Source organism: Parasteatoda tepidariorum, chromosome 9 (assembly GCF_043381705.1).
Source record: "Parasteatoda tepidariorum isolate YZ-2023 chromosome 9, CAS_Ptep_4.0, whole genome shotgun sequence".
Taxonomy (NCBI): Eukaryota; Metazoa; Arthropoda; class Arachnida; order Araneae; family Theridiidae; genus Parasteatoda; species Parasteatoda tepidariorum.
This window is the reverse complement of record NC_092212.1, coordinates 50620759-50647271: the sequence shown is the minus strand read 5'-3', so window position 1 is coordinate 50647271 and position 26513 is coordinate 50620759. Positions and strand designations below refer to the sequence as shown.

Here is a 26513-nt window from a genome sequence, read left to right as displayed (position 1 = left end):
ATTTCTTGATTGGAAATTTTGAAATACGAACGAATGGAAATAAACTGTTTTGAAGCTCTAAAATATCAATTTTGTATTCTTTAATATATCCGATTAGGATTGACGCAGTATTTTTAAAACTGCCGTAATTATTAATAAATTTTAAAATTATAAATTTAAAATGAGCTTTTCAAAATTATAAAATTATTTTCAAATTAAAGGTAAATTCGAGCATAAATACTAAAATTTTTTAATGCAGTGCTTATTGCATCTCTGCAATAAGCACTGCATCTCTGCAAAAATATCAAAGATATTTTTTTAGATCAGTAATATAGTTTTTTGTGTTTTGAGTCACAATCTTTGAAAAACTTCAAATATACAATCAAATAGAACTAACTATATAATTGATATTGAATTTTAAAGTAACATTCTAAATATTCCTAATTAGGGCTAAATAAATTCACCCTTAGACCTTAGCTTTCAGCTCAAGACATAAACATTACACAAAATCTACATACAAATTTTCAAAGAATTCTTTATTAAGCTTTTTTCGCAATGTGTGTTAGAGTAAAAATTTTTTTAAAATCAAAATCAACGTTTTCCGCAAAATGCATTTTAAGTATGCAATTGCTAAAAAACGTCTATCAGCTTGCAAAAGAAAAAAAAACTTTATTTCCAGAGATCAGAGAACAAACATTTAGAAATCTTGTGTAAGAAAGTAACGAAAAAAAAACAGGCCTTAAAAATCCGAAAGTACTGATTTATAATCAGAGAAATGTCTTATATTTTAAAATATGTCATTTATATTTTTAGTATTTTTAATAATGCAGGCAGCAATTCAATTAAATTAAAATAAATGACGAAAAATGATAGCAAAATACCAGTGTAGACAAAAAATTAAATATTTTATCTCAAATTGCTGAAAAAAGCATAATTTGAATTTTTAAAAGAATGAACGAAAATTAAATAAACTACGTTAAGTGACAAAAAAATTATAAAATACCGTAGTAGTAATGACAGTATTTGTATAAACATTTAAAAATCGATAACCCCGACTATACTATGCCGCAAGCTAAGAAAAAAACCATTATCCCTATGAAGAGCCTGTTTGCATCTCAAGCAAAATTAATAATACCAATCTCCTAGAGCGAACGAATATCAAAATTGCCAACTATTAAATCGACGTTGCACAGCCTTCTTTTTGCTTACAAAAAATAGCACGAATTAAATTTCTGTAAGACGAATTAAACTCTTAAAAGCTTTTACATTGCTTTGAAAGCATAATTATACAATTTTATAGCTAAATAAAACGGAACCACTTGCAATCGCAGATGATTACTTATATCCTATACAGTAATTGTCTTTTCCTTAACTTGCAACGGAGTATAAGTACTATTTATTTTCAAACTCATAAATTTTTAAAATATTCGTATATACTTGATATATACTTGACCATTATAAACTCGACTTTAATGATCCAGATACAACTCGTAGGCTATGATAGCAAATTACCCTAAAAACTATTGTATGAAAATTTTTCCAATATCATTATCTCATGCAAGAAAATATTTATATACAACAAAAGAATTCAAAGCCACTTAGATTGCCTTTATTGTAAGCACGAAGAATTTCATCCGCAATACAATAGAAAAAATCAATAGAAAATAGTCAACTGCATTTTCTTTGCAATAAGTACAATATTTTTCCTTCGCAATTTCTTCTTTACATGAAAATTTCGACACCAATTTGGGATTAATATAAATTTTTCGCTTCAAACCTACCGACGTGGCTTAGAAATAAATCTCTCAAGAAATGACACACTCCGTAATAGTCTGCTAAGCTTAGAAAACTTATTATAGTATACCCAAAGGGGTGTCGGAGTACTTCAAAGATATCTAAAGAAGTTTTTCTATTAACACTGAGCTGAAACAAATTGAGGACAAAAGATATATTTCTCGAGAGCATAAACATTCTGATCCCTTTTATACCGAATGCATTAATTCTAATAAATTTTTTGATCAATCATTTGATTCAAGCATTTAATATTTATTTTTAATTAGAGAAGTAAAGGAAAATTTATTTTTCAAAAAATATAATGCATGTATATTAATATATTTTTTTAGTTAAAATGCAAAGCAATATAATTGATTATTTAGTAAGATACTTTGAATTATTTATGATAATTTTGATGTAATTCTACTTAATGATATTTATTGTTTCTGTTATAATTAATTTTTGGAAAATCATTTGATTCAAGAATTTAATATTTATTTTTAATTAGAGAAGTAAATGTAAATTTATTTTTCAGAAATGTAATGCATGTATCATAATAATTTTTTAGTTAAAATGCAAAGCAATATAATTGATTATTTAGTAACATACTTTGAATTATTTATGATAATTTTGATACAATTCTATTTAATGATACTTATTGTTTCTGTTAAAATTAATTTTTGGAAAATCATTTTTAAATACAATCAATTATTTTTAATTTCGAAATAAGATATCTAATTGTTTAGTTTTAATTTCGATTTTTTTTTAAAAAGTTTTTTTTTACGTTTTATACAGTTTTAAAATTTCAGAAGTCTTATTGTTCTTACAGTGTGGGAAATATTGTTCTTAATTTAGTTTGAAATTCTTTTTTCTTGTTTAATTTTACTTTATAAGCGTCGATGAACAGTCGACCCAATTTAGGGTTTTCGGCTACCAATGTTCAACTCCGTAGCCTTGTAATTTTGAACCCAATCCAGAAAATAAGGGAACTCATGGGATCAAATATTGGGAGAAATTTGTCTTCGTGGAGGACTTTTGGATGCCACTAACCAGCAATTGCGCTACACGGAGAGGAAAGTCATGAAAATCACCGGATTAACCAGACTGTAAGGGGAGTCTAACCCATGATCCGTCTACCACTGAGGATGTTTACGTCAGCACTGTGGCTGAAGTGAGTTTGGTGCTGAATTCATATTGACCAGTCAGCGCTAGGATTCGAACCCGGTGCACCTCTGAATTATTATAACTGTGTATTTAATTTCGACACCTTCTGAAATTGAGCCTTCATGAATTACTCTCATTTGAAGCCTCATTCGGTTTTCGAGTAGCAGCCGATATTCCACGGTCTTTTTCATTTTAAGCATATTCTGTCTGCTGGGCCTACGTAATTTTTAGTTGTTCCAAAACAGTCAATGACCCTTTGCAATATTCATTAAAAATCAATTAATAGACTCTATTTCTCACAGTTAACAATTATCATACCATCTTATTTATGGTTATTTGTCTGGTTTGTTTGAATATGGCAAAATAACAATGAAATAAATATCTATCTGCAATTTTTTTCCGAGAAATTTAAAACTGTACAGAGCTGCAGCAGAAAGGGAAATACATGGAGTCCTGACACTATCCCTACTGATTTTTATGTAATATGACCACCAGAATCCAAATATGAATTCCCAACATTCACAGTTTTCTTAGTTCTGATAATATTATGGCTATGAATTAAATTTGTCGATAGAAAAAAGGATTATCATCTCTTAGCATTAGAAAAGTTTTTTTTAAAGAAAAAACCCTCGAAAATGTGAACAGTTGTAGCAAAGAGGATTTAAGGGAGATTTTATGAGGTTTTTCCCCTTTAATTTGAAAAAGAAAGTCATTGCAACTGTTAATTTTATTTTCTCAATTTTTGAGCTTTTTTTCTACCAATTTCAGATTTTAGCATCCTTTTCCTCTGTCAAACACCCTCTATTCATAATCATTAAATAAATAACTTGAATTTTTCCGAAAAACGTGAGGGGGGACGGGTAATAAATTTTCCTAATTTCCTCGTGAGAATTTCGAGATCTTTCCTAGGGGAAGGAATAATTATCTTAATGGTTAAATTTCTTGCAAGGATCTAAAAAGGTGCACAACACTAATTAATGATTAATATTATAGTAAGTAAAGATATTTAAGCTCCATTTAATTGAAAATATATTATTGAAATCAATCAATTTTCCTGTTTTTTTCCCCGCATCTTTTAAACTTATTTTTTAGATCTTTAAGTTTTTGCTCCTTTGCTCCCAAATAATAATAAAGAAAGCTAAGTGTAAATTTGTCTCAAAACGAGAGAGGGTGAGAGTTCTCGAATATCTCCTGAGAAATTTTAAGAGATTCAGAGTTATAGAGTTGTCCGATCTTTCCTCTTCCCCCGCTTTTTTCTCCAGATCGTTGCTAAATATTTTTATTGTTTGGAAAAGGAAAAGGGATCTAGAAAATTGAATAAATAGAAAACAAATGGATGATTTTTGTTTTTTAAAAAAAATAGCAATAGTTTTTAATGTTCTCTTTTAAATTTAGGAGGAAAATATCCCACAATGCCGGCTTTTCAAGAACTATTCATGTATAAGAACTTTACATTTCTCTAACATCGTAGCAAATATTTTAGGATTCGGACGAAAAGGCTCGGAAGATTTACAGGACAAGGACTTCCTGTCTTCTCGCCTTCACCAGCTTTTAGTCAAAATTGTGGCTAAATAAATTTGCTATTTGCGAATGTTTGGAGAGTAAAAGTGAGACAGTTTGCACGCTGCTACGTATAAAAATTGAGTTTAACAGATTGGTAAAGATACACAGAGAAAAACTGCTGTTTACATTGATTTTATTTTACAGTTTATGAGAAAAAGTCCCTCTAAAATTTTTCATCTGTTTCCGTTTTAAAGCTTTTGTAGCCTCTCAAAAGAAGTTTAACTATAATTAAAATTTATGTGATAATAATGGAAAAGTAGAAAATATAGTGGAATGTGGTCCTAGCGAAGCGCAGTTGACTAGTTAAAAAGGGAGTTGTATTCAGATTCAGGAGGTGCATAAAATTTAACAGGAGACTTTCAAGTCAGGCTTCATCTTGTCAGGCTTTTCTTTTCTCTAAGCAGATCAATGTTATGGAAATTGGCTGTTTCATTTATCTAAACTTCTTCTCCTTGGTATTGTGATATCAGAACAAACATTATCTACATCTAGTTTGTGTTCACAATCACGATAAATGCCCGCATCCTTGATCAGCACAAAATAAAAAAAAATGGCAATAAGAACCATCTAAACTGCAATACTCTATGTACATACTCACATAATAAGCAAAAAGACGCTAGATTTTTTTGTCAATATGCTACGTTCATTTTGCCAAGAATCAGACAGAATATTAATTTGCCATATTGATAATAGTACCATAAATATGTACCCCAGATGTGATTTGACAAAATAAAATTGAAGACACAAATAAAATGACACAAAATGTCAAATTTCGTGGATCAACACAGATCAGTAATCACAAAAAATAATAAACAGCTGCAGAAAATAGTAAAAAATTTAAATTGTTATCAACTGTATATAGTTTGTTCCTCAAATTGTGGGGTTAGTTTGTTCCACAAACTAGTAGGATAGTTCCACAAACTAGTAAGATAGGTTAGTTTGTTCCACAAACTAAACCTATCTTACTCTAGTTCCTTAAAATTAATGTCGTGTAAGCGAATTTAGAATTAGCTAAATTTTGAAACTAATTTGCATAAAAACTTTGTTTTTGTACTTTACATGTTTAATTATGAAACCTACAATTAAAGTACATCTTACTGTGCATAAATAATTCTACAGTTATTCTCGGGTTATAGAGCAATTTAGAAAGTAACGATAGTAAATGCAGTATTATATAAAATGTATAAGAAGTAAAATTATAAAGCTTTTTATATTTAACGTTAGGAAACTAGTTTAAATGGAAATGTGTTAAGAGCACATAATAATGTAAATATTGCTTACGCATTTACTTTATAAAGTGTTCCATCAAGAAAGCAAACAAATCATACCAGACAGATATTAAACTATTTGGTAAAATCTGTTCTCAAACAAGCAAGGAAAGTGTTAAAATTTTTTTTTTCAGGTCGTTAAGAAAGTACTCCGAAATAATGTATAAAATATTCGATCTTGCAAAAAAAAAAAGTTATGTGCTTTATGCATAGAACAAATTTTATTTATTATCATTTTATTAAAGTTAAAATTAAAGTTAAAGTTAAAACATATTATTAAAGTTCATGATAATGTTGAATAGGAAAACTTACTTTTTGGGTTGTTTTACCTTTGTTTTATTAATATAAGCTGCTTTTATATAAAAAAAAAACAATAAATTCTTTTATTCAGATAATTGGGTTTATTTTCGTCGAATTAATTTAGGCAACACTATTATTTGATCCTGCTTAAGGTGGAGCAACCTTTTAAAATTTATTTTGAATGTACTTTGTTACCTAACAATATTGACTAGTGATTTTGACATTGTTTTGTTATTCATGAAATAAAAATGGTAATCTTACAGCAAATTTTAAAAATACTAATGTTTTTGAAAATAAATATATAAAAATCAGAGTGAATAAGAATTTGAATATATACAGGTGGCGCCTTAATTACCTCAATTTATAAACACTTTAAAGCCTTTGCCAAAAATGAATCCCAGCGATGGCTGGCAAATACGAATTCCGCATCAGGCTCGTACCGACCACAGTGCTGACGTAAAATGTCCTCATTGGTAGGCAGATCATGGGTTAGAGGTCCGTTGCCGTCAGGCTAACCATGGTTTTTTTTCGTAGTTTTCCTCCCCATGTAACGCAAATGCGGGTTAGTTGTATAAAAAAGTCCTCCCCAAAGGCAAATTTTACCCTACCTTCATCTAGGAGTTCCCTTGTCTTCTGGATTGGGTTCAAAACTACAAGACTACGGAGTTGAACATTAGTAGTCGTGAACTCAAGAAATTTGGATCAGCTGCTCAACGACGGTAATAATATAAAATAAGATGATCGGGTTTTCACCTGCTAGGACTTTTTCTTAATAGAAAAATCAGAAGCCATCTTTCTCTGAATAAAATATCAATTTTTCGAGGGATTTGAATTATTTACATTTAAAATATAGGTGGCAGCCCCAATCGGGGAAATATGGTCACATTAGTTCGGTAATGAGAGCTGTTGAAAGTTTGTTCCTCTCAATGTTAATTTTACTTTCTGAGTACTTTGCCGTATCTCGATACCTTTTGTAAGCGAATTTAAATATTTTAGCAACAATTTTAAAATTTATTAATCCAGAAATTCCATAAGAAAATAATCTTTAAAAAATATTTATTATCTTTCATTTTTTTATTTGAGAATGTTCGACAAAACTTTGAATTGTAAAGTATATATAAATTTTGACATTATTTTAGGGAATGTAATTTTCTATGGCGAAATACAAAATCTGTCCAATAATTTCAGAGAAATCAAATTTTAAATATCTGACATTTTTATAAATTTTGATTTAACCAATTTCGCAGAGATATTCTTTTCTGCCATTTAAATTTTTTATATTCACAATGATGTAAAAATTAAAAATGTATTCCTTTATTATAAATAAGAAATAAATAATTATTAAAAAATATTTTTTTTTATGGATTATCTTTGTATTATATGGTTATTGGGTTAATGGAAATTTTCTTTGGATAAACGAATTTTATAATTATGTGCAAAAATGCTTCAATTCACTAAAAAGCTAAGGCTTAAAATCTACAATTGAGCTTATTTGGTTTAAAAAACTAATGCGCAAAAAGTAAAAAGGGGTGGTAACTTTGGACCGCTCTCCTGGCCAAANCCTATCAATTTCAGATTGCAGTATCCTTTTCCTCTGTCAAACACCCTCTACTGATAATAATTAAATAAATAACTTAATTTTTTCCTAAAAACGTGAGGGGGAACAGGTAGTCTTCCGTTCATAAAATTTCCTAATTTCCTCGCGAGAATTTCGAGATCTTTCCTAGGGGAAGGAATAATTATCTTAATGGTTAAATTTCTTGCAAGGATCTAAAAAGGTGCACAACACTAATTCATGATTAATATTATAGTAAGTAAAGATATTTCAGCTCCATTTAATTGAAAATATATTATTGAAATCAAACAATTTTCCTGTTTTTTTCCCCGCATTTTTTAAACTTATTTTTTAGATCTTTAAGTTTTTGCTCCTTTGCTCCCAAATAATAATAAAAAAAGCTAAGTGTAAATTTGTCTCAAAACGAGAGAGGGTGAGAGTTCCCGAATATCTCCTGAGAAATTTTAGGAGATTCAGAGTTACAGAGTTGTCCGATCTTTCCTCTTCCACCGCTTTTTGCTCCAGATCGTTGCCAAATATTTTTATTGTTTGGAAAAGGAAAAGGGATCTAGAAAATTGAATAGATGGAAAGCAAATGTATAATTTTTGTTTTTAAAAAAATAACAATAATTTTTAATGTTTTTTTTAATTTTTTATTTTCAATGGCAGACGTGAAAAACAAATTTGTAGGTGAGAACAATAAAAAGAAAGAACAAAAAACGGGAACAAGAGCTTTAAAAAGAAAGAGTCTATAGGTCTGTAATAATGCATCTCGCCCGCCAATAACGTTCCCACACGGGCCCAGGAGGAAGTGCAGGGCAACGTCTCAGATGGTTAGCGTCCATTTCTTCTTGCAGGTTACATAATGGGCAAAGGGGGCTTGAAAAGATTTTGATTCTGTACTGGTGTTTTGATAAACAGCCATGGCCAGTGGCAAGGTGAAAAAGGGCCACAGATTTTTCTCTTGGCCATGACGGAATATCTTTAATTTTTTCCAGCCAGTCTTCATCTTTATTTGCTTCATGGAGTTTTGCCTCAAATGTTGTTCGAAGAGAGATTTTTATTAACCTTTTTGCGGTGTAGAAAGGAACTGCTTAAGAGATATTTGTAGAATCTTGGCGGCTTTTTTGGCCAAGAAATCTGCAGTTTCGTTACCTTGAAGTCTACAGTGCGCTGGTACCCATTGCAAGGCGACTTTTTTGCTGTATAATTTTTAATGTTCTTTTTTTAAATTTAAGAGAAGAATATCCCACAATGCCTGCTTTTCAAGAACTATTCATGCATAAGAGCTTTCCATTTTTCTAACATCGTCGCAAAAATTTTAGGATTCGGACGAGAAAGATTCGCAGAACGAAACTTTCTGACTTCTCGCCCTCACCAGCTTTTAGCCAAAATTGTGGCTAAATAAATTTGTTTTTAGAGAATGTTTGGAGAGTAAAAGTGAGGCAAGTTGCACGCTAGTATGTATAAAAATTGTGTTTAACAGATTGGTAAAGATACACAGATAAAAACTGCTGTTTTTAAGCTTTTGTAGCCTCTCAAAAGAAATTTAACTATAATTCAGATTCATGTGATAATGATGGAAAAGTTGGAAATATAGGGGAGGGTGGTCCTAGCGAAGCGCAGTTGATGAGTTAAAAAGGGAGTTATATTCAGATTCAGGAGGTGCATAAAATCAACAGGAGACTTTCAAGTCAGGCTTTATCTTGTCTTGTCAGGCTTTTTTTTTCTCTAAGCAGCGCAATGTTATGGACTTAAAATCTTACTCTAGTTCCTTAAAATTAATATCGTGTAAGCGAATTTAGAATTAGCTAAATTTTGAAATTAATTTGCATAAAAATTTTGTTTTTCTACTTTGCATGTTTAATTATGAAACCTACAATCAAAGTACATCTTACTGTGCATAAATAATTCTACAGTAATTCTGTGGCTATAGAGCGATTTAAGAAGTATAAGTAGTAAAGTATTATATAAAAAACGAAAAAAAAAGTAAAATTATAAAGCTTTTTAGATTTAATGTTTGGAAACTAGTTTAAATGAAAATGTGTTAAGAGCACATAATAATGTAAATATTGCTTACGCATTTACTTTATAAAGTGTTCCATCAAGAAAGCAAACAAATCATACCAGACAGATATTAAACTATTTGGTAAAATCTGTTCTCAAACAAGCAAGGAAAGTGTTAAATTTTTTTTTATTTTTCTGTTCGTTAAGAAAGTACTCCGAAATATTGTATAATGTATAAAATATTTCGATCTTGCAAAAAAAGAGTTATGTGCTTTATGCATAGAACAAATTTTATTTATTATCATATTATTAAAGTTAAAATTAAAGTTAAAACATATTATTAAAGTTCATGATAATGTTGAATATGAAAACATACTTTGTGGGTTGTTTTACCTTTGTTTTACTAATATAAGCTGCTTTTATATTAAAAAAAAAGCAATTGATTTTTTTATTCAGATAATTGGATTTATTTTCGTCGAATTAATTTAGGTGACACTATTATTTGATTTATTTGATCCTGCTTTAATTGAAGGTGGAACAACCTTTTAAAATTTATTTTAATGTACTTTGTTACCTAACAATATTGACTAATGATTTTGTCATTGTTTTGTTATTCATGAAATAAAAATAATAATTTTGTAGCAAATTTTAAAAATACTAGTGTTTTTGAAAATGAATATAAAAATCAGAGTGAATAAGAATTTGAATATATACAGGTGGCGCATTAATTACCTCAATTTATAAACACTTTAAAACCTTTGCCAAAAATGAATCCTATCGATGGCTGGCAAATACGAATTCCACATCAGGCTCGTACCGATCACAGTGCTGACGTAAAATGTCCTCATTGGTAGACAGATCATGGGTTAGAGGTCCCTTGCCGTCAGGCTAACCATGGTTTTTTTTCGTAGTTTTCCTCCCCATGTAACGCAAATGCGGGTTAGTTGTATAAAAAAAGTCCTCCCCAAAGGCAAATTTCACCCTACCTTCATCCAGGAGTTCCCTTGTCTTCTGGATTGGGTTCAAAACTACAAGACTACGGAGTTGAATATTAGTAGTCGTGAACTCAAGAAATTTGGATCAACGACGGTTATAATATAAAATAAGATGATCGGGTTTTTACCTGATAGGACTTTTTCTTAATAGAAAAATCAGAAGCCATCTTTCTCTGAATAAAATATCAATTTTTCGAGGGATTTGAATTATTTACATTTAAAATATAGGTGGCAGCCCCAATCGGGGAAATATGGTCACATTAGTTCGGTAATGAGAGCTGTTGAAAGTTTGTTCCTCTCAATGTTAATTTTACTTTCTGAGTACTTTGCCGTATCTCGATACCTTTTGTAAGCGAATTTAAATATTTTAGCAACAATTTTAAAATTTATTAATCCAGAAATTCCATAAGAAAATAATCTTTAAAAAATATTTATTATCTTTCATGTTCGACAAAACTTTGAATTGTAAAGTATATAAATTTTAACATTATTTTAAGGAATGTAATTTTCTATGGCGAAATACAAAATCTGTCCAATAATTTCAGGGAAATCAAATTTTAAATATCTGACACTTGTACAAATTTTGATTTAACCAATTTCGCAGAGATATTCCTTTCTGCCATTTAAATTTTTTATATTTACAATGATGTAAAAATTAAAAATGGATTCTTTTATTATAAATAAGAAATAAATAATTATTAAAAAATATTTTTTGAATGGATTATCTTTGTATTATATGGTTATTGGGTTAATGGAAATTATCCTTGGATAAACGAATTTTATAATTATGTGCAAAAATGTTTCAATTCACTTAAAACCTAAGGCTTAAAACCTAAAGTTGAGCTTATTTTGTTTAAAAAACTAATGCGCAAAAAGCAAAATTAACATTAAGGGGTCCTAACTTTGGACCACTCTCCTGGCCAAACTATAGGAACCATATTTCCCAAATTGCGGCTACCTACTATATTTTAGGTATTAGAAATCCGAATCTGTCAAAAAAATGCTTATTCAGGGAAAGTACATTTTTGTGCATGATTTCGTATTTTAAAATATCTTCTGCACTAATTATTGTTTGAGGTCACCTCTTGAATAATTAATTCCTGGAACATTAAAATCCGATCATTTGATCAAAAGTTATTATGGGTATTTCGTTTATTTTTTTTGCACACTGTACTGTGTGTAGCTATGTTACAATGCTTATAAATAAACAGATCTTTGAAACCTGACAAATCATTTAGATTTATATTCTAAGTTGACATTATAAGTTAAGTTCATATTCTAAGTTAGTTAAGATTCTTACTATTTCAAGAAGTACTTTATCAAGCATATTTAAGCTGTAAAAAGTTTAAGGAGCGAGTAACCAATTATTAATAACAAAATTACCTGAAAACAGAGAAAAATTACTTGAAAAAATAAAAGTATAAGTAAAAAAAAATATTAGAAGATGATTGCTAATGAAATCGAATTATTCACATCGAGATCTCCAACTACAAAAACCCTTTGCAAACCTTTTTTTTAATCTTAATTTTATTTTATAAAACCGTCGTTGAACAGTCGACCCAATTTTTGGGCTTACGACTACTAATGTTCAACTCCGTAGAATTGTAATTTTGAACATAATCCAGAAGACAAGGGAACTCCTGGATCAAGTATCGGGAGAAATTCGACTATGTGGAGGACTTTTTAATGAAACTAACCCGCATTTGTGTTACATCGAGAGGAAAACCCCGAAAGCCTACCACGGTTAGCCTGACAGAAAGGGGACACTAATCCATGATTCGTCTACTACTGAGGATATTTTAAGACAGCACAGTGGCCACGAACCGGGTTCGGAATTCGAATCAACCAGCCATCGCCGGGAATCAAACCCGATTAATCTCATCGGGAGGCGTGCGCTATTACAAAAACGTAAGCAAAAATTCTAAATTTTACAGTAAAGATGATCTATTTATACTTATTATTGATTTAAGTTTTGTATATTAGTTCATACTTTGTAAATTAACAATTAACTTCATTTTTATCCTTAGCTTTCCTAAATGAATTTTTCTCCTTGGCTCAATGTTAGACCTGTTATTATTTGTAATCGATAACGTAGTTTCTGCATTACAGTTTTATTCTTTTTCTTACTTTTTTTTAGTTAAACGAATTTCTATTCCGAAGAATAAAATAATATCGCAATCGATTTAGATTTTAAACAATTACCGTAAATAATATTATTTCTGAAAAATTGAATTTGCTACATTAAATCTCTTCGGTTTAATGTAGCTTCCTTTCTACTTTTCCACATGATTCTCAAACTGAGGAATTATCTTATGAAAACCATAATTTTAACTCTTGAAAAAAACGGCTAATTCTAATTATGTTAAATAATATTTAACTCCTCAGAAGCGTCGAACTCATGCCCGTGATTCTCTTTTATAAATATATTTTTTTGTGAGCATAATTTAAATAATTTGCAAATCTCCGCAAAACTCTTTTTCATTACTCAAGAAACAATTAACTAATTGTTTCTGCCACCTTACATTAAATTTTAATTATAAGAACTGCAGCTTAATGTTGCAACCCTCATTAACAGGAATTTTATGCTGACACTACAGTTGTTTTTACCGGTGTGGTTACAAGGTTAAGAACGGAGTATACGTTAGTTAAATAAATTCCAAATGGCTTTCATCACTAAGGAGATTTATATGAAAATTATATACTTTGTTAAAAATCATTCTATAACTGCAATATATGCATATAAGTTGTTATTAACTTAGGTTTTTTTCTCCATTTCTCACTGTTTAAATTTGAATTAATTCAATAGGGAAAATTTTAGAAAAAGGTTGTTAGAAAAATACTAATGGATAACAACTCTGAGGGTGTCCCGTAATTTACACCCTTAATTAAAAGCACCTTTAATACAACATTTCAGTTGCAAACCTCATCTACCCCTGGCTTAATATATTATTGACCCATTATGAACTGGCTGACTATTATGAGCTGGCTGTTCATGCTAATTTGAACCGGCGATTTTATTTATCTAAATATTTTAAATTTAGCTTCTTTTATGTTTTCTCTTAAGCCCCTCGTGATCCTTAGAATTCGAACGAGCTATTAAAACACTTCAGGAACGAATACAACAAGGTGGAACAAGGGCCTAGAGTCTATTACCAGTGTCGAATTCTTAAAAGGTCTACCAATTACCATCACTAAACAGCAAATAAATTCCTGCTCTGCACCTCAACGCGGTACGAGGGTGAAACACCTAATTATCTGGTGGCTCACGCAGACAGATGGGGTGGTAGATCGAAGACTGATTAGAAGGCTGTCTCATAAGTGACACATCGAACCAAGTAGTTTCTATTTGAAGATCTGCATCACAATTTGATTACCACAAAACTTATAATTCCTTAAAATGGATAGTGATTCATAGATTTAATATGCTCCAGAAGACAGACTTTAATGACTCTGTTGAAGATTCAGAACGAGAGTGGACGAAAGCAGCGGCAGTATTAAACGATGCATTTATTAGATTTATAGAAGAGCACCTGGACAAAAATATCACTGCACTGAGTGTAGCAAGGTTAGCCGAGATTGTTTTTCAATACTATGACCAGACAAAACGAGGTTCTGTTTTACACCAAGGAACTACAACTGGAAGTAGAAATAATAAATACTGAAATAAAGAAAGTAACAAAAACTTATGCAGATATTGCGAAGACAGTACTCCCAGTTGCTCCCAAAGTTAAGGCAGACCATATCGTTTTTGTAACACCCAAAGAAGCTGGTTCCTCTGACGAGACTAAAAAGTTCGACAAGAATTATATAAAGCCCTCAGAGGTAAAATTGGTAATTAAAAAGCTGAAAAAAGTAAAAAATGGAGGCATCCTGATCAAATTGGAATCCAAACCAAGATATCAGAGCACTAACTGAAGAGTTTGAGAGCAAAGATCTGAAAGAAAAGTACTCATTTGATGTGCCCACTAAAAAGTCTCCTAGAATAATACTTTTCGAGCCCGATATGTCAAAAACGGTGTTGGAGAAAAAACTACGAGAACATAACGAAAAGATGGAAGAAGCAAATTTTGAAGTATTATTCCCTATAAAGACGAAAAATGGCAACCATTGGGTGGTGAGCGTCGGCCAAAAACTTTTAAATTTTTTTAGGAAATCCAGAGTGAAACTCGGATGGAGAATCCATAAGGTAAAAGAATACATAAGAGCACTGAGGTGCAACAAATGCAATCGTTTTGGCTTTATGGTCTTAGGTTCTCAGAAGAAGGAAGTCCGTGCAAACTGCGGTAAGGCGGGACACTATATAAGCAATTGTACCTCTAAGAACAACTGTGTAAATTGTGCAGCTGCGAAACAAAAGTTCAGACTAAGAATGAATGTGAATCATTCAGCAACAGAAAAGAACGTGTCCTGTAAACCAAAGGGAACTAGACAGATTCCGACGACAAATCCATTATTAAGACCTACTGCATTTCTGCCCCGTGTTTTTGTAAGTCAGCATTGGTATCCCAGTCCTACTAACGGTCTTCTATATCAAATTGTTGCTTTATTAGCATGTCTATTACGAGTTCTGTATGATTTATGTTCTGAATGGTTTACTTTTTGTTTGTAATTGTTTAATGAAGTTTTGCTATGGTTTTTAGATCTTTCCAGGCGGAGGATGCCTCGGTGGGTCGCGGGGTGGCGGCTGACTCTTTTGCTGTCGACCTCTTCACTGAGCGTCTACAATCGGGTTTGGCACAGCCGCATTTTGGATTCGGTTTTGGAGATTTGCTCCAAATAGGCCTCCTTTATCGACGATCTATGTGGTGTTTTTCCGTGCGTGACTCGGGGCCATGAACCCTCGTGTGTCCATGCACCTCTGGGTTCGCCGGGCTGATTTCGAGGATTTGCGCAACGCCGGTCACCGGTTCTCGGGCAAGCTCTCTCTTAAACACTGACAAAATTCGCATCAAATAGGCTTAAATATAGTGTATATGTAACTATAGATCAAATATTGCTTGTAAAAATTATCAATCCCATATTTAACACGTTCACGCCGGAAAAAGTTTAAATACTGGTACGGGAAAAGAGAAAATACTGGTAGAAGAACTATTTCAATATTAGATAATATTCGGGAGGAGTTAATCTATTCTCAACAATAACAATTCACTGTAAGGAAATTTATCACGGCAAAGAAGCAATTCAATATAAAAATTGCATCCGTTAAAAAACAATTGGTAGTTATGGATTTTCATTATTCCCGGAAAAAAACTAAAAAAATGAAACTTATTTGTTACCAATTTTTACTCCGGTGCGCCGCCAAGATGAGAAAATCTAGCGTGACCCACCGGTGGGTCACCACGGCGTGAACGTGTTAAGCTATGAAGACGGCTAGATGGCCGAATGGTTAGCGTGCCTGATTGCGAAGCCAATGGATGCGGGTTCGAATCTTGCACTGGCATGGATGATTCTCTGTAGTGTGAATGTGACCCACCCTATGAACGGGTTTGTGTGGCAGTGTGGCTTGGGTAATGTTGCTCGCCTTTGTGGCATTGATTCACAGGTGCCCACCGGGTAACGATTAATGAGCTTCACTTATGACATCTTCTAAGGCGACGAACGAAAGTTCAGTGCTTGGCGTTATTAAAAAAAAATATTTAAACAATTAAGAATGAAACTCATTTCTTGGTACATCTTACAAATCTTTTTTATTTGAATTTTAAGAACTTAATGTAATTTTAAAGTCATTTAAATTTTAAATAGAACAAGAATATAAATATGTTCAAAATAAAGAAAATTTTTTTCAAAAATATTATCAGTTTTTTTTTTACTTAAACATACGATACACAAATATAATACTAACAAATTTTGATTTAATAAACTGAACCGTAAAAATATTCGATATATGAGCATTTATTAGTTTAAAGTATACTCTAAGGAAAATATATTTAAAAGACAATGCATTACAATTATAATAATTAAAATTATCAATTTCTTTCCCAGTTGTACTTACTTTCATACTTTGAAAATAAAGTAAAAAATAAACACTGTCGAAAATGTCGACAAATATTTACGAACATATATATGAAATATTTGTACGAAATATTTATGAAAATTTTCCCAATTCTATAAATGAAGTTCCTGCTCACAATAGTTCATATTTTACACACTGTATTGTTTATTTTAGTTATAAAATGATTAAAGAAATTAAAGTAAATTGAATTTAAAGTAATTTCTATTGCTATTTTAGTGATAATAACAATATTACTTTTAATTGCATAGACTCCCTGGATGCAATTATCGAAAAATAAATTCTTTATCTGAATTTAATTAGTGTCTTAAAAAAATCTATTGAAATACTTTCATAAATTTCTGATAAAATCTCCGTTACTTCTGTATTTTATAAGCACGAAAAGTAAATAATTTGAGATAATTAAGAACAACTACAAATATTACTTTGTGAAAATAAAGTGAATAGCTTCAAAAACAAAGATTATTAAAATTTCGTATACATTAAGTTAATGACACTTCTTGAAAACTTATGTTTTTTTTTTATACAAATGTGATTGCATAATAAATTAGAATCAATTTACGAACTTTAAAATAAATTGTCATCGTGAATGAAACCATTTAATTTGTTTAAATTTGTATTTTTGTGCATTTTGTTTTATTTTCAATAAGCCTAATATATATTTAATGCAATTATAACGATTTATAGAGTGCATATGCAAATTTTATCATTCATGGTTTAATTTTTATATGTTTAGAGAATTTTTTAAGATAATTTAGATGCTTTTTTAATTTTTTTGTATAAGTAACGTTAAATAATATTACTATACATAAGTACAGTAAAAACTGTTGTGCAATACCTATTAGAATTTTGTGTCAAAAAACTCTAAAAGTTGCTTGAATTTCTACTTTTATTTTAAGTTTAATACTAAATCAAGAATTCTTATCAAAGGATGAAGTTAAATTTTAACACTATACAAACTGCAGATCGTTCGTGAAGATGGTTGTGTTTTTCTCAGCTTCGTAAATATTTGACGAATAATTAGTGTACATTTGAACTATTTAACGAAAGATTTGTGAAAATAATGTCAGGGAAAGCTCTAAACGCATAACCAATGCTTTTGGAATGTTATTAGAAGTTCAAAGGTGAATAATTGCGCAATTTTAACATAGTGACAGTATGGCGGCCAAGATGGTGGTTTGATTACATTAAGTGTTGTGGTAAAATATGAGTTCTTCTGCTCGGATGAAATTGAAAAATTAGTCATTGGTTATATTTTACCAAGTAAGTTTCAATCTTCTTTGCTGATTGATAAAAAAAACATTGATTGTGGTGGATTATTTGCCAAGTAATTTCAATGTTCTTTACTGATTGATAAAAAAACATTGATTGTGGTGGATTATTTGCCAAGTAATTTCAATCTTCCTTACTGATTGATAAAAAACATTGATTGTGGTGGATTATTTGCCAAATAATTTCAATCTTCTTTACTGATTGATAAAAAACGTTGATTGTAGTGGATTATTTGCCAAGTAAATTCAATCTTGTTGTAGGATTGATATGACAAATTACTCATATAAACTGTGTATTATCATACAGAATTCGTATCGACCAGCTGTCGCTGGGATTCGAAGCCGATTCACCCCAGTGAAATGCGAACGCTTTATCCCCTGAGCCATCACGACGAGAAATATAGTATTCTTTCAGTTTTTCAACTCCAAATTCTGAGTGATATAACACACCAGTTTTTATTGTGCAGGGAAGAAACAGATCATCATGCAACACAGAAAATTTCGCGTAACATTTATGAAGTAAAACAAAACCAATTTATCATTTCTCAAATTTAACGATTTATAAAGATTCTTAAAAAGAAGAAAAATCGTATCTAGAGTTTCTTTCTTTTCTTCTCATTTAAAGTTCCATCGTATCTCAAATAGTATCACAAGAAGACGTGACATAGTTACGATAAAACTTTGTTAATCAAAAAAATACCTTCACAGGAACATTTCGTCTGCTTCGGAACCTACTTTACCGTTATCAGAGTAATTACTTTTTCCTATTGCATGATATTTTATTATGGGTTGTTGGGATGCATTATTCCAATTAACCGTCACTTGACCTTATAAATCCTGAACATTATTTCTAAGGCCGTTATTATTTTGCATGACTATAAGCTGCTTATCCTTTAATAATTTTCCATCTCTGCAATTACAGCCGAAAGATAAAGGATGTTTCTGCTGTGAAGTATTAAGGTGTAATTTATATTTACATAAAAACATTTCTTTGAAGTTTTAATTTAATTAAGGATTTGTCAACATTTTTGATTATCATTTCTAGTTTACGCTGGTATTTTCTCTTTTGTCTGGTGGTACGCATGTATGCCAGTCCTTCTCTTAATTTAAATTTTTAAAAAAATAAATCTAAATATTTCCGTCCTTAACACGGACACATACGGTACTTAAACGAAGAAAAGTTATACTTAATGAATGTACTTAAATGAAGAAAAGAAAAATTGTGAATAAAGAAAAACAGCTTAAGTAAAGCACAAATGAAAAAAAAACGTATATACTAACTCATTTTGTGTTTCGAAACTGATTAATATAAACCAAAATGGGCTACTCATTTTGTATTACGACATCGAAGAAAGTTCTTGTTTAATGCACTAAAACTTTGATATGCCCATTTTTGTTTCTTTGTTTTAAACATTCATTTTTGTACCTCCAAATTCAGTTTTTAACAACGACAAATATTCGAAAAAGGCAAATAAAACTCAAATAATTACATAGGTTCTTTTGTAAGTAATATTAATTCGATATCAATATTAAATATTTATTCGATATTTTAATATCGATTAAGGGGTCACAGTACCCTTGTAACAATTTTTTTAAATAAAGGTATAATCATTCATTTTGTGGGTGCTCTACATGCTCATTTAACTTATAACCAATAATTTATCTTCAAAAAACAATTAAATTGCTTAATTTTTTTAAAATTTAAAAAAAAAATGAAAAAATTGAAAATTTTTAAATCTCTAACGCTTTTTTATTTTTACGTATTTTCAAAAAATGTTTTTTTCTTAGTGATTACAATATTCATCTTAACAATTTTGTGCATTCATGTTTTTGAAATAACAATTAAAATAATTTTTACAGATTATTTTGTAAAAAAGTGGCAAAAAAAGGTTAAAAATTCCTGTTAGATATATGTAACATGCTGTAAAAATTGTAATATCTCATAAAATGCTTATTCCATGCACAGTTTAACTAAGTGTATTATGCTTAAGATTAAAAAGTTTACTTCAAAACTTTATCTTTAATAGAATAAAATTCCTTAGGGATTTGATTAAGATTAAAACTCAAAATTGTCATCTATGAGAAAAAGCACTTTAAAGTTCGTCTGCTGAGCAAGTTTCAGTATTAGGGCAATCTAAAATCATTCATAACTTTTTTAAAAATACAGATAGAGATGATTTTTTTTCAGTGCATTTGAAATAATTTTAAGTTTTATTATAAGCAATAGAATTTTTTTCGATGTTTTGGTCATTTTTTGGATACTGTGCTCAATGCTGGGAATAGCAGACAGGTGTGGGTATAACAGCCGGTATTTTAAGATTAAAAGTCTTTACCAAGTTTTTCCTATACTGATGTTTTTTTTAAGGTTAAGTGTCATTTCCTGTAATCTCAACACTAACGTTCTTCTTAATCTATCCTAATCGTACATTAAAATATCGTATAAATATTAAAATATCGTATAAATATTAAAATATCGATAAAAGAATTAATATTAAATCGGGCGTAATCTATATATATATTTCTCTTACACGGCACCAAAAAAAAGCCTCATTACAACTCCCCGAATGGCAACGTTAGAAAAGCGACCAATGATTGCTGCTAAAAATGTCACATGGCAAATGTCACATGAGGTGGCTCAACATATAGCGCTTTTAAAAACGGAAACAATTACCAGAGTGAGCATTATCAGGTTGTTCAATTCAGATTCATGCCCTAAAAACATGATAATATTTAATTTAAACTCAATTAGGAATTAATTAGGCTGGCCTTCTCCATGACTATAAATAAGTCACAAGGTCAGACTTTTGAGAAAATTAGTTTAGTTATTGACTAAACAAGTTTTTAGTCATGGACAACTTTATGTTGGTCTGTCAAGAGTGAAGTCATTTGACTGCCTTTCAGTAATTGCTCCAAGATGCCAAATCTATAATTGTGTTTTCAAAGAAATTCTAAATGCTAATTCTAAATTCTAAATGTGTTAATTTCTTAGAGCTTTGCAGAAAAAAATGTTTTTTGGAAAAAATTTAATTGAAACTTCTATTGGCAGTAGGCAAGGGGAACTGCCAAAATCAAAACGCTCCGATTAGAAACGACCTCGACGTGGTATTTCTCGGGTAATGCTAACAGCCATGCATTTTAATTTATTNACTTTCGTTTTTTTCAAATTCAATACGTTGCTAAGTTCTTACAGTTAATTTTTTTTCTAGGTACATGGCAGTTCTTCATCCCCTTGAATCCCGTATGCATCAGACAAAAGCAAGAGCAAAGAGAATATTATGCATTGTGTGGGCACTGCCATGCGTTGTAGCCATACCGTTTCTCTACCCATCAGAAGCTTTTTCAAACACATTGCAAAGTGAATACGGTGAGATATCCCGTCTTACTTGCTTCATAGGTCTACCAGAAGAATTCCGTCGAGCATATTACACATTTCTGTTTGTATTCATGTACATTTTACCACTAAGTTTCATTGCTGTTACATGCTACAGAGTTGCTCGGTGTCTCTTGCAAGGAATACCGGTGCATCGACAAGGAAGTATTAGACGACAGGAAGCCAACAGGAGAAAAGTATAATTTTATCATTGATTCTTTTTTTTTAAAAATCAAATACCTCATTTTTATGTCTTATTTCTAACTTAAGAGCTGTGAACAATAAAGTGATAATCCAGAATTTTTTTCAAAGGTCAAATTTTCACTTAAAATCTTCTTTAGTATTGATGCAGAGAGGGACTTAAACGATTTCAGCTGCACTATTCGGAGAAACATCTTATTGCAATCATGAGAATCAGTTTCTTTTTATCTGCAGAAACTCTAAAACTGTAGCTATTGTCCTAGCCTTTCAATATAAAAGGAGCTTCATACAACTACAGAGAGGCTAACTTGCTCCGAACAGCGGATAAATATTTTCAAGGGATAGTCTTTTCATGTATGTTTCTTGGTTTACTAAATTCAATTTATAGGGCTTTTACTCCACACTACTTCTAAATAATTCTTATGTGATGTCACTTTATTAGAGTTAAATCACATTGAAATTTCTAAGAAGCTGTCAAAATTTACCGAATATATGCAAATTTTAACTTGCAGTTCCTCATCGATTTTTTAAAATTTTATGTCGAATCTAGAGTTGAGGTTGGCTTATTCCAGTCTAAGAGCTATATTAATTTTTTGGGATAGATATGTAGTTTAAGCTATTGTGTTTTCTTCAACGTAGAGTGCGTTAAAGAACATGAATGTCGATGAAACTGTTAAACGCTTCAGCTGTTAAAGGAAAAAAAATCTGAAACAAAATATGAAAATGTTAAAGAAAAAAAATTCTGGATCAAAATTATTAAGAAAAACGTGAGTAAAGCTCAATTAAAGCCACAATGCAGACAAATTATAGTTTCAATTCCATTATAGAGGCATACTAATAAATAAAGTAGTTGCCAGCATTTTTGGTAAATTAAACTGAAATTTCTTATAGCGCTCGTAGTCAAATTTTTTATTTACTTTTTTTCTCTTTATAGTTTTTCTTTTATCTTTTTCTTAATTTTTTGCATGTTTGTTAAGTGATAGCACATATTTTCATGTGCATAAGTGTCAATTTAAAAGCTTCATTGCAATACATTTCCCTGAAAAAATAAGCATATTTTTAGTAATATATACAGGCTATTTTTTTCAAGCAATTGTTATTTTATCAATTTACATATTTTTTTTATGATTACTACAGTTCAGTACTAAATGTATTTGTATCGGTTTATACTTGAGAATGTATTTATAACAGTTGTATATTTTAATTACAAATACGTTATTGAATACGGAACAATAATTATTGCGCAAAATTGACAAAACAATTGCTTGAAAAAGTTAGTGCGTACATATTACTAAGGGTAAAATACGATTTAAAAGTATGTTCAGTATGTATAAAACTATGCTTGAAATACCCCGATAATTAATATTAGAAATAAAGCCTTAAAGGTTAAGGAAATTTAGTTAGTTCGCAGGGGAGAAAACAATCTAGATTAGAAGGTAAAACCATCAAATTATAAAAGTTCTAGTAACTAAACCTATTAGAGTTTGGGATTAATATTTCCATCGTAAAGAGTCAATGATATTAAACGTAAATCCGCAGGCAAAAGCTATTGATTTAAAGTAAAATAGCTCTTTATGGAGTAGAATAAAATTCGAATTAATTTGAGCAGAGCAGTAAACAAATTGGCGAAAGGTCATCCTTCGATAAGAGGATTAGGGGGAAAAGTTTTGAGATGGTACTAAATCGACTATTGTTTTCCGAAGAACAGTAACAAGGAATTTATTAAATCTGCATCCGGTTTGCACCGACCACAGTGCTGACTATCCTCAGTGGTAGACGGATCATGGATTGGAGTCCTTTTGCCGTCAGGCTAACCGTGGGAGGTTACTGTGGTCTTCCTCTCCATGTTACGCAAATGCGGGATAGTTCCATCTAAAAGTCCTCCACGAAGACAAATTTCTCCCAATACTTGATCCAGTTGTTCCCTTGTCTTCTGGATTGGGTTCAAAATTACAAGGCTACGGAGTTGAAACATTAGTAGTCGTAAACCCGATAATTCAGTCAACCACGGTTATAAAATGTATCATAATTATATATGAGTAATAAGAACGTCTAATAAAGGTAAACACTTATGAGAAAGTGTGCTAATACCGGATAGGTAAGATTCAAAGGATTGTTGGAGATAAAATTTTCTTCCTAGAAACTGTCAGATTTAATCAAGATGTTCATTGCTTGGTCGTGTATAGAACATAATTCGGGAAAAGTCACTTATGTATCACTTTTCTGTAACAGAGTTTTTTCTATAAAAAGTCTAAACACCCGTTCTTTCCCCACTCTTCTATATTTATTTATTCTTTAAGCGTGAACTGAATGCAAGGATCAATAAGACAAAAAATAAGAACATGATCTATAAGTCATAACAATATTTTTAATTTTTTACTCTTCTATGATTAAGAAACCGTAGTGATAGTTAGGTATCATAAATGACCTAGAAAAAAGGCAATTAAAAATGTTCAAAAAAGCAATTAAATCCTTACCTTTAAGCTATTAAAAACACGTAAAAACGCATTTTTGTCAATAAGTTGCATTAATTTTTTCAATATACTCTAGTTTGAAATGCCTCACTGAGATTGAGAATGGTGATACTACATTTTTACATGAAACTTTATGCGTTGATCATACCAGCTTGTCTTTCTCTGAAAACAAACAGGTAGATGATAATGAAGATAACAAGAGGTCGCGTAAATGGTAAGATAAACTATCAGAATGGTGAGATAAACTATCAGGGACAGAATTGACAAAATGTTGAAATATGATATTTTGCCATTGTAAAAAATCATTCATGTATAGTTGCCACCGTTTTAATGGTTGAGGTAAACGAAATATATTTTGAAGTTCAAAACTTAGTTATTGTGCCTTAAATTATGCAAAATTGACAAGATAACAATTGTTTGAAAGAATTAGTACAAATATAGTACTACAAATGTGCTTGATTTCTTAAACGAAATGCTTTTGAAGTTAAGCCATCAATTGATTCTATGAAAATATGTGTCGTAAATAAAAAAAGAACATGCAAAAGTGAATAAATAGATAAAAAAAGCAATAATAGTGAAAATTCATATAAAAAATGTGATTACATGCACTGTAAAAACTTTTAGTTTACCTCAACACCAAAAATACACCAAACTATACACCAATTTTTTTTACAGTGTAGTTAAAGTCATTAGCCTCATTATTAATATAATTTTTAATTTTGTTCTTAGAATAGTTATGAATGATAGAATAAAAAACTAATTATAAAAGTAAATTAAAAAGAGAAGATATGGAGGCTAACGACCTGTAATAAAAATGATATTATTTTAAGCTAATTTCGATGCGAATGTCGTTAACTAATAGTCTCAAAATTTATTATTTCGCCTGTCAATGAAGAGTGAGTAGTCATATTTGTTACTCATTCCTATTTGTTAAATCAAATATGTAACATTTTAATGTCTAGTTTAATAACATTTAAGACAGTGGTTTCGAATTTTTTTTCGTCTACAGAACTTTAAATAATCAATCTTCTTTCAGCGGAACCCCAATTTTATAATTGAAGTTTCAGGTAATTATGAACGTTATAACCGATGAAAGACTATATTTGAAATAATTAATTAGAGGAATGAAGATTTTTCATCGTTTTATCATTGATAATCTTAAATTAGGTTTTATGTCCGACTTTAAAATTGCATTTGTAGTCCAATCTAGTTTAATTATGAATGTGTTTCTGATGTAGGAAGAAAATGATTAAAATAAGTTTAAATATAGTTTACTTCGAAATGAAAGCATAAGAAAAACTGCTATGACAGTTGAAAAGGATTATTATAGAAACTTATTTCTTTATTAAAGAATTTAATTATTTTGATTTAAAAAAAACACGATAGGACATACTAATGGAATATTTTATAAATGGTTATTTTCTTTAAATTCTTTCTGTATATTATTAGAAATTTATTTTTCTATAAGAAAAACTATTTCTATTTCATTGGCACTTTACTTGAAATAATTTCATTAAGGCAACCGTAAGATTAAATGGATTATGAATTATAGGTTGGATCTAAAAATAATAATTCATTGGCACTTTACTTGAAATAATCTCATTAAGGCAACCGTAAGATTAAATAGATTATGAATTATAGGTTGGATCTAAAAGTAATCAGAGGTTTCAAAATTCTTCACTGATTGTAAAAAGTTCTAACTCGCGGAACCACCGTAACTCCTTCATAGAACATTAGAGTTCCGCGGAACACCATTTGGGAACTGCTGATTTAAGAGATAGAAGGGACAAGTAAACTAATTGGCAGCTTTTTTCATGAATTTTGAAGAGATAAAAAGAATAAAATAGTATATATTTATAGTAGCCTTAATATATAGCTACAAAATATGAACAATACATATTTATTATCCTTGTTTTCTCATTAAAAATTTACTTTTACTACCAGTCAATAAAGTTAGCAGGGGACAAAAGTTAAATTTTACACTTTCGAATTACTGTTAGTCATATTAATTATGATATAATAAATTCACTTTTTTTTAAAAAAAAGAAAAGAAGCTAAACTGGAAGACTTCAATAGTTTTTTCAAAACAACATTAAAAAAAAGTTTTAGGAACTACTCATTGAATAAAAGCGTTGGACAAATTTCACATTTTCAGATAAATTATTCATATATGTAAAGTTTGGTCGATGGTTTCAGAAACTATTTCTGTAAAAAGAATAGTAGTTTATTTGATATGATAGTATCCCGATTGTTGAACTATTTCTTTTTCTCTAGTAAGGGAATTGATATATGCTCTTAATATTACTATTAATTGCAAATGTACTTAAGCTAGAAAATAAGTAATAGTTCAACAGTCGATACTATTATATTAATTCTTATTCTAGAAAAGAATAAACTGTTCAACAATCGTTATTACTGCAGTAATTTGTTTTGTTAGAAAAAAAGAATGAATTCAACAATCTATATTATTTCATTAATTCTTATGCTGAAAAAGAAGAAATAGTTCAACAGTAGATACTATTATATAAATATTTACGCTACAAAATAAGTATGAGTTCAACAAGCGATAATATTATATTAATT

General features: G+C 30.1%; 1 protein-coding gene across 1 annotated transcript in view; it reads left to right on the top strand.

Annotated features, from left to right (window-relative positions):
* Window positions 1-26513, top strand: part of LOC107444160 (QRFP-like peptide receptor) — a 116022-nt gene that overhangs the window by 77941 nt on the left and 11568 nt on the right. Inside the window, exon 2 of the mRNA XM_043051308.2 lies at window positions 21092-21452. Within this exon, the coding sequence (XP_042907242.1) occupies window positions 21092-21452 (361 nt within the window). The remainder of the gene's footprint in view (window positions 1-21091; window positions 21453-26513) is intronic.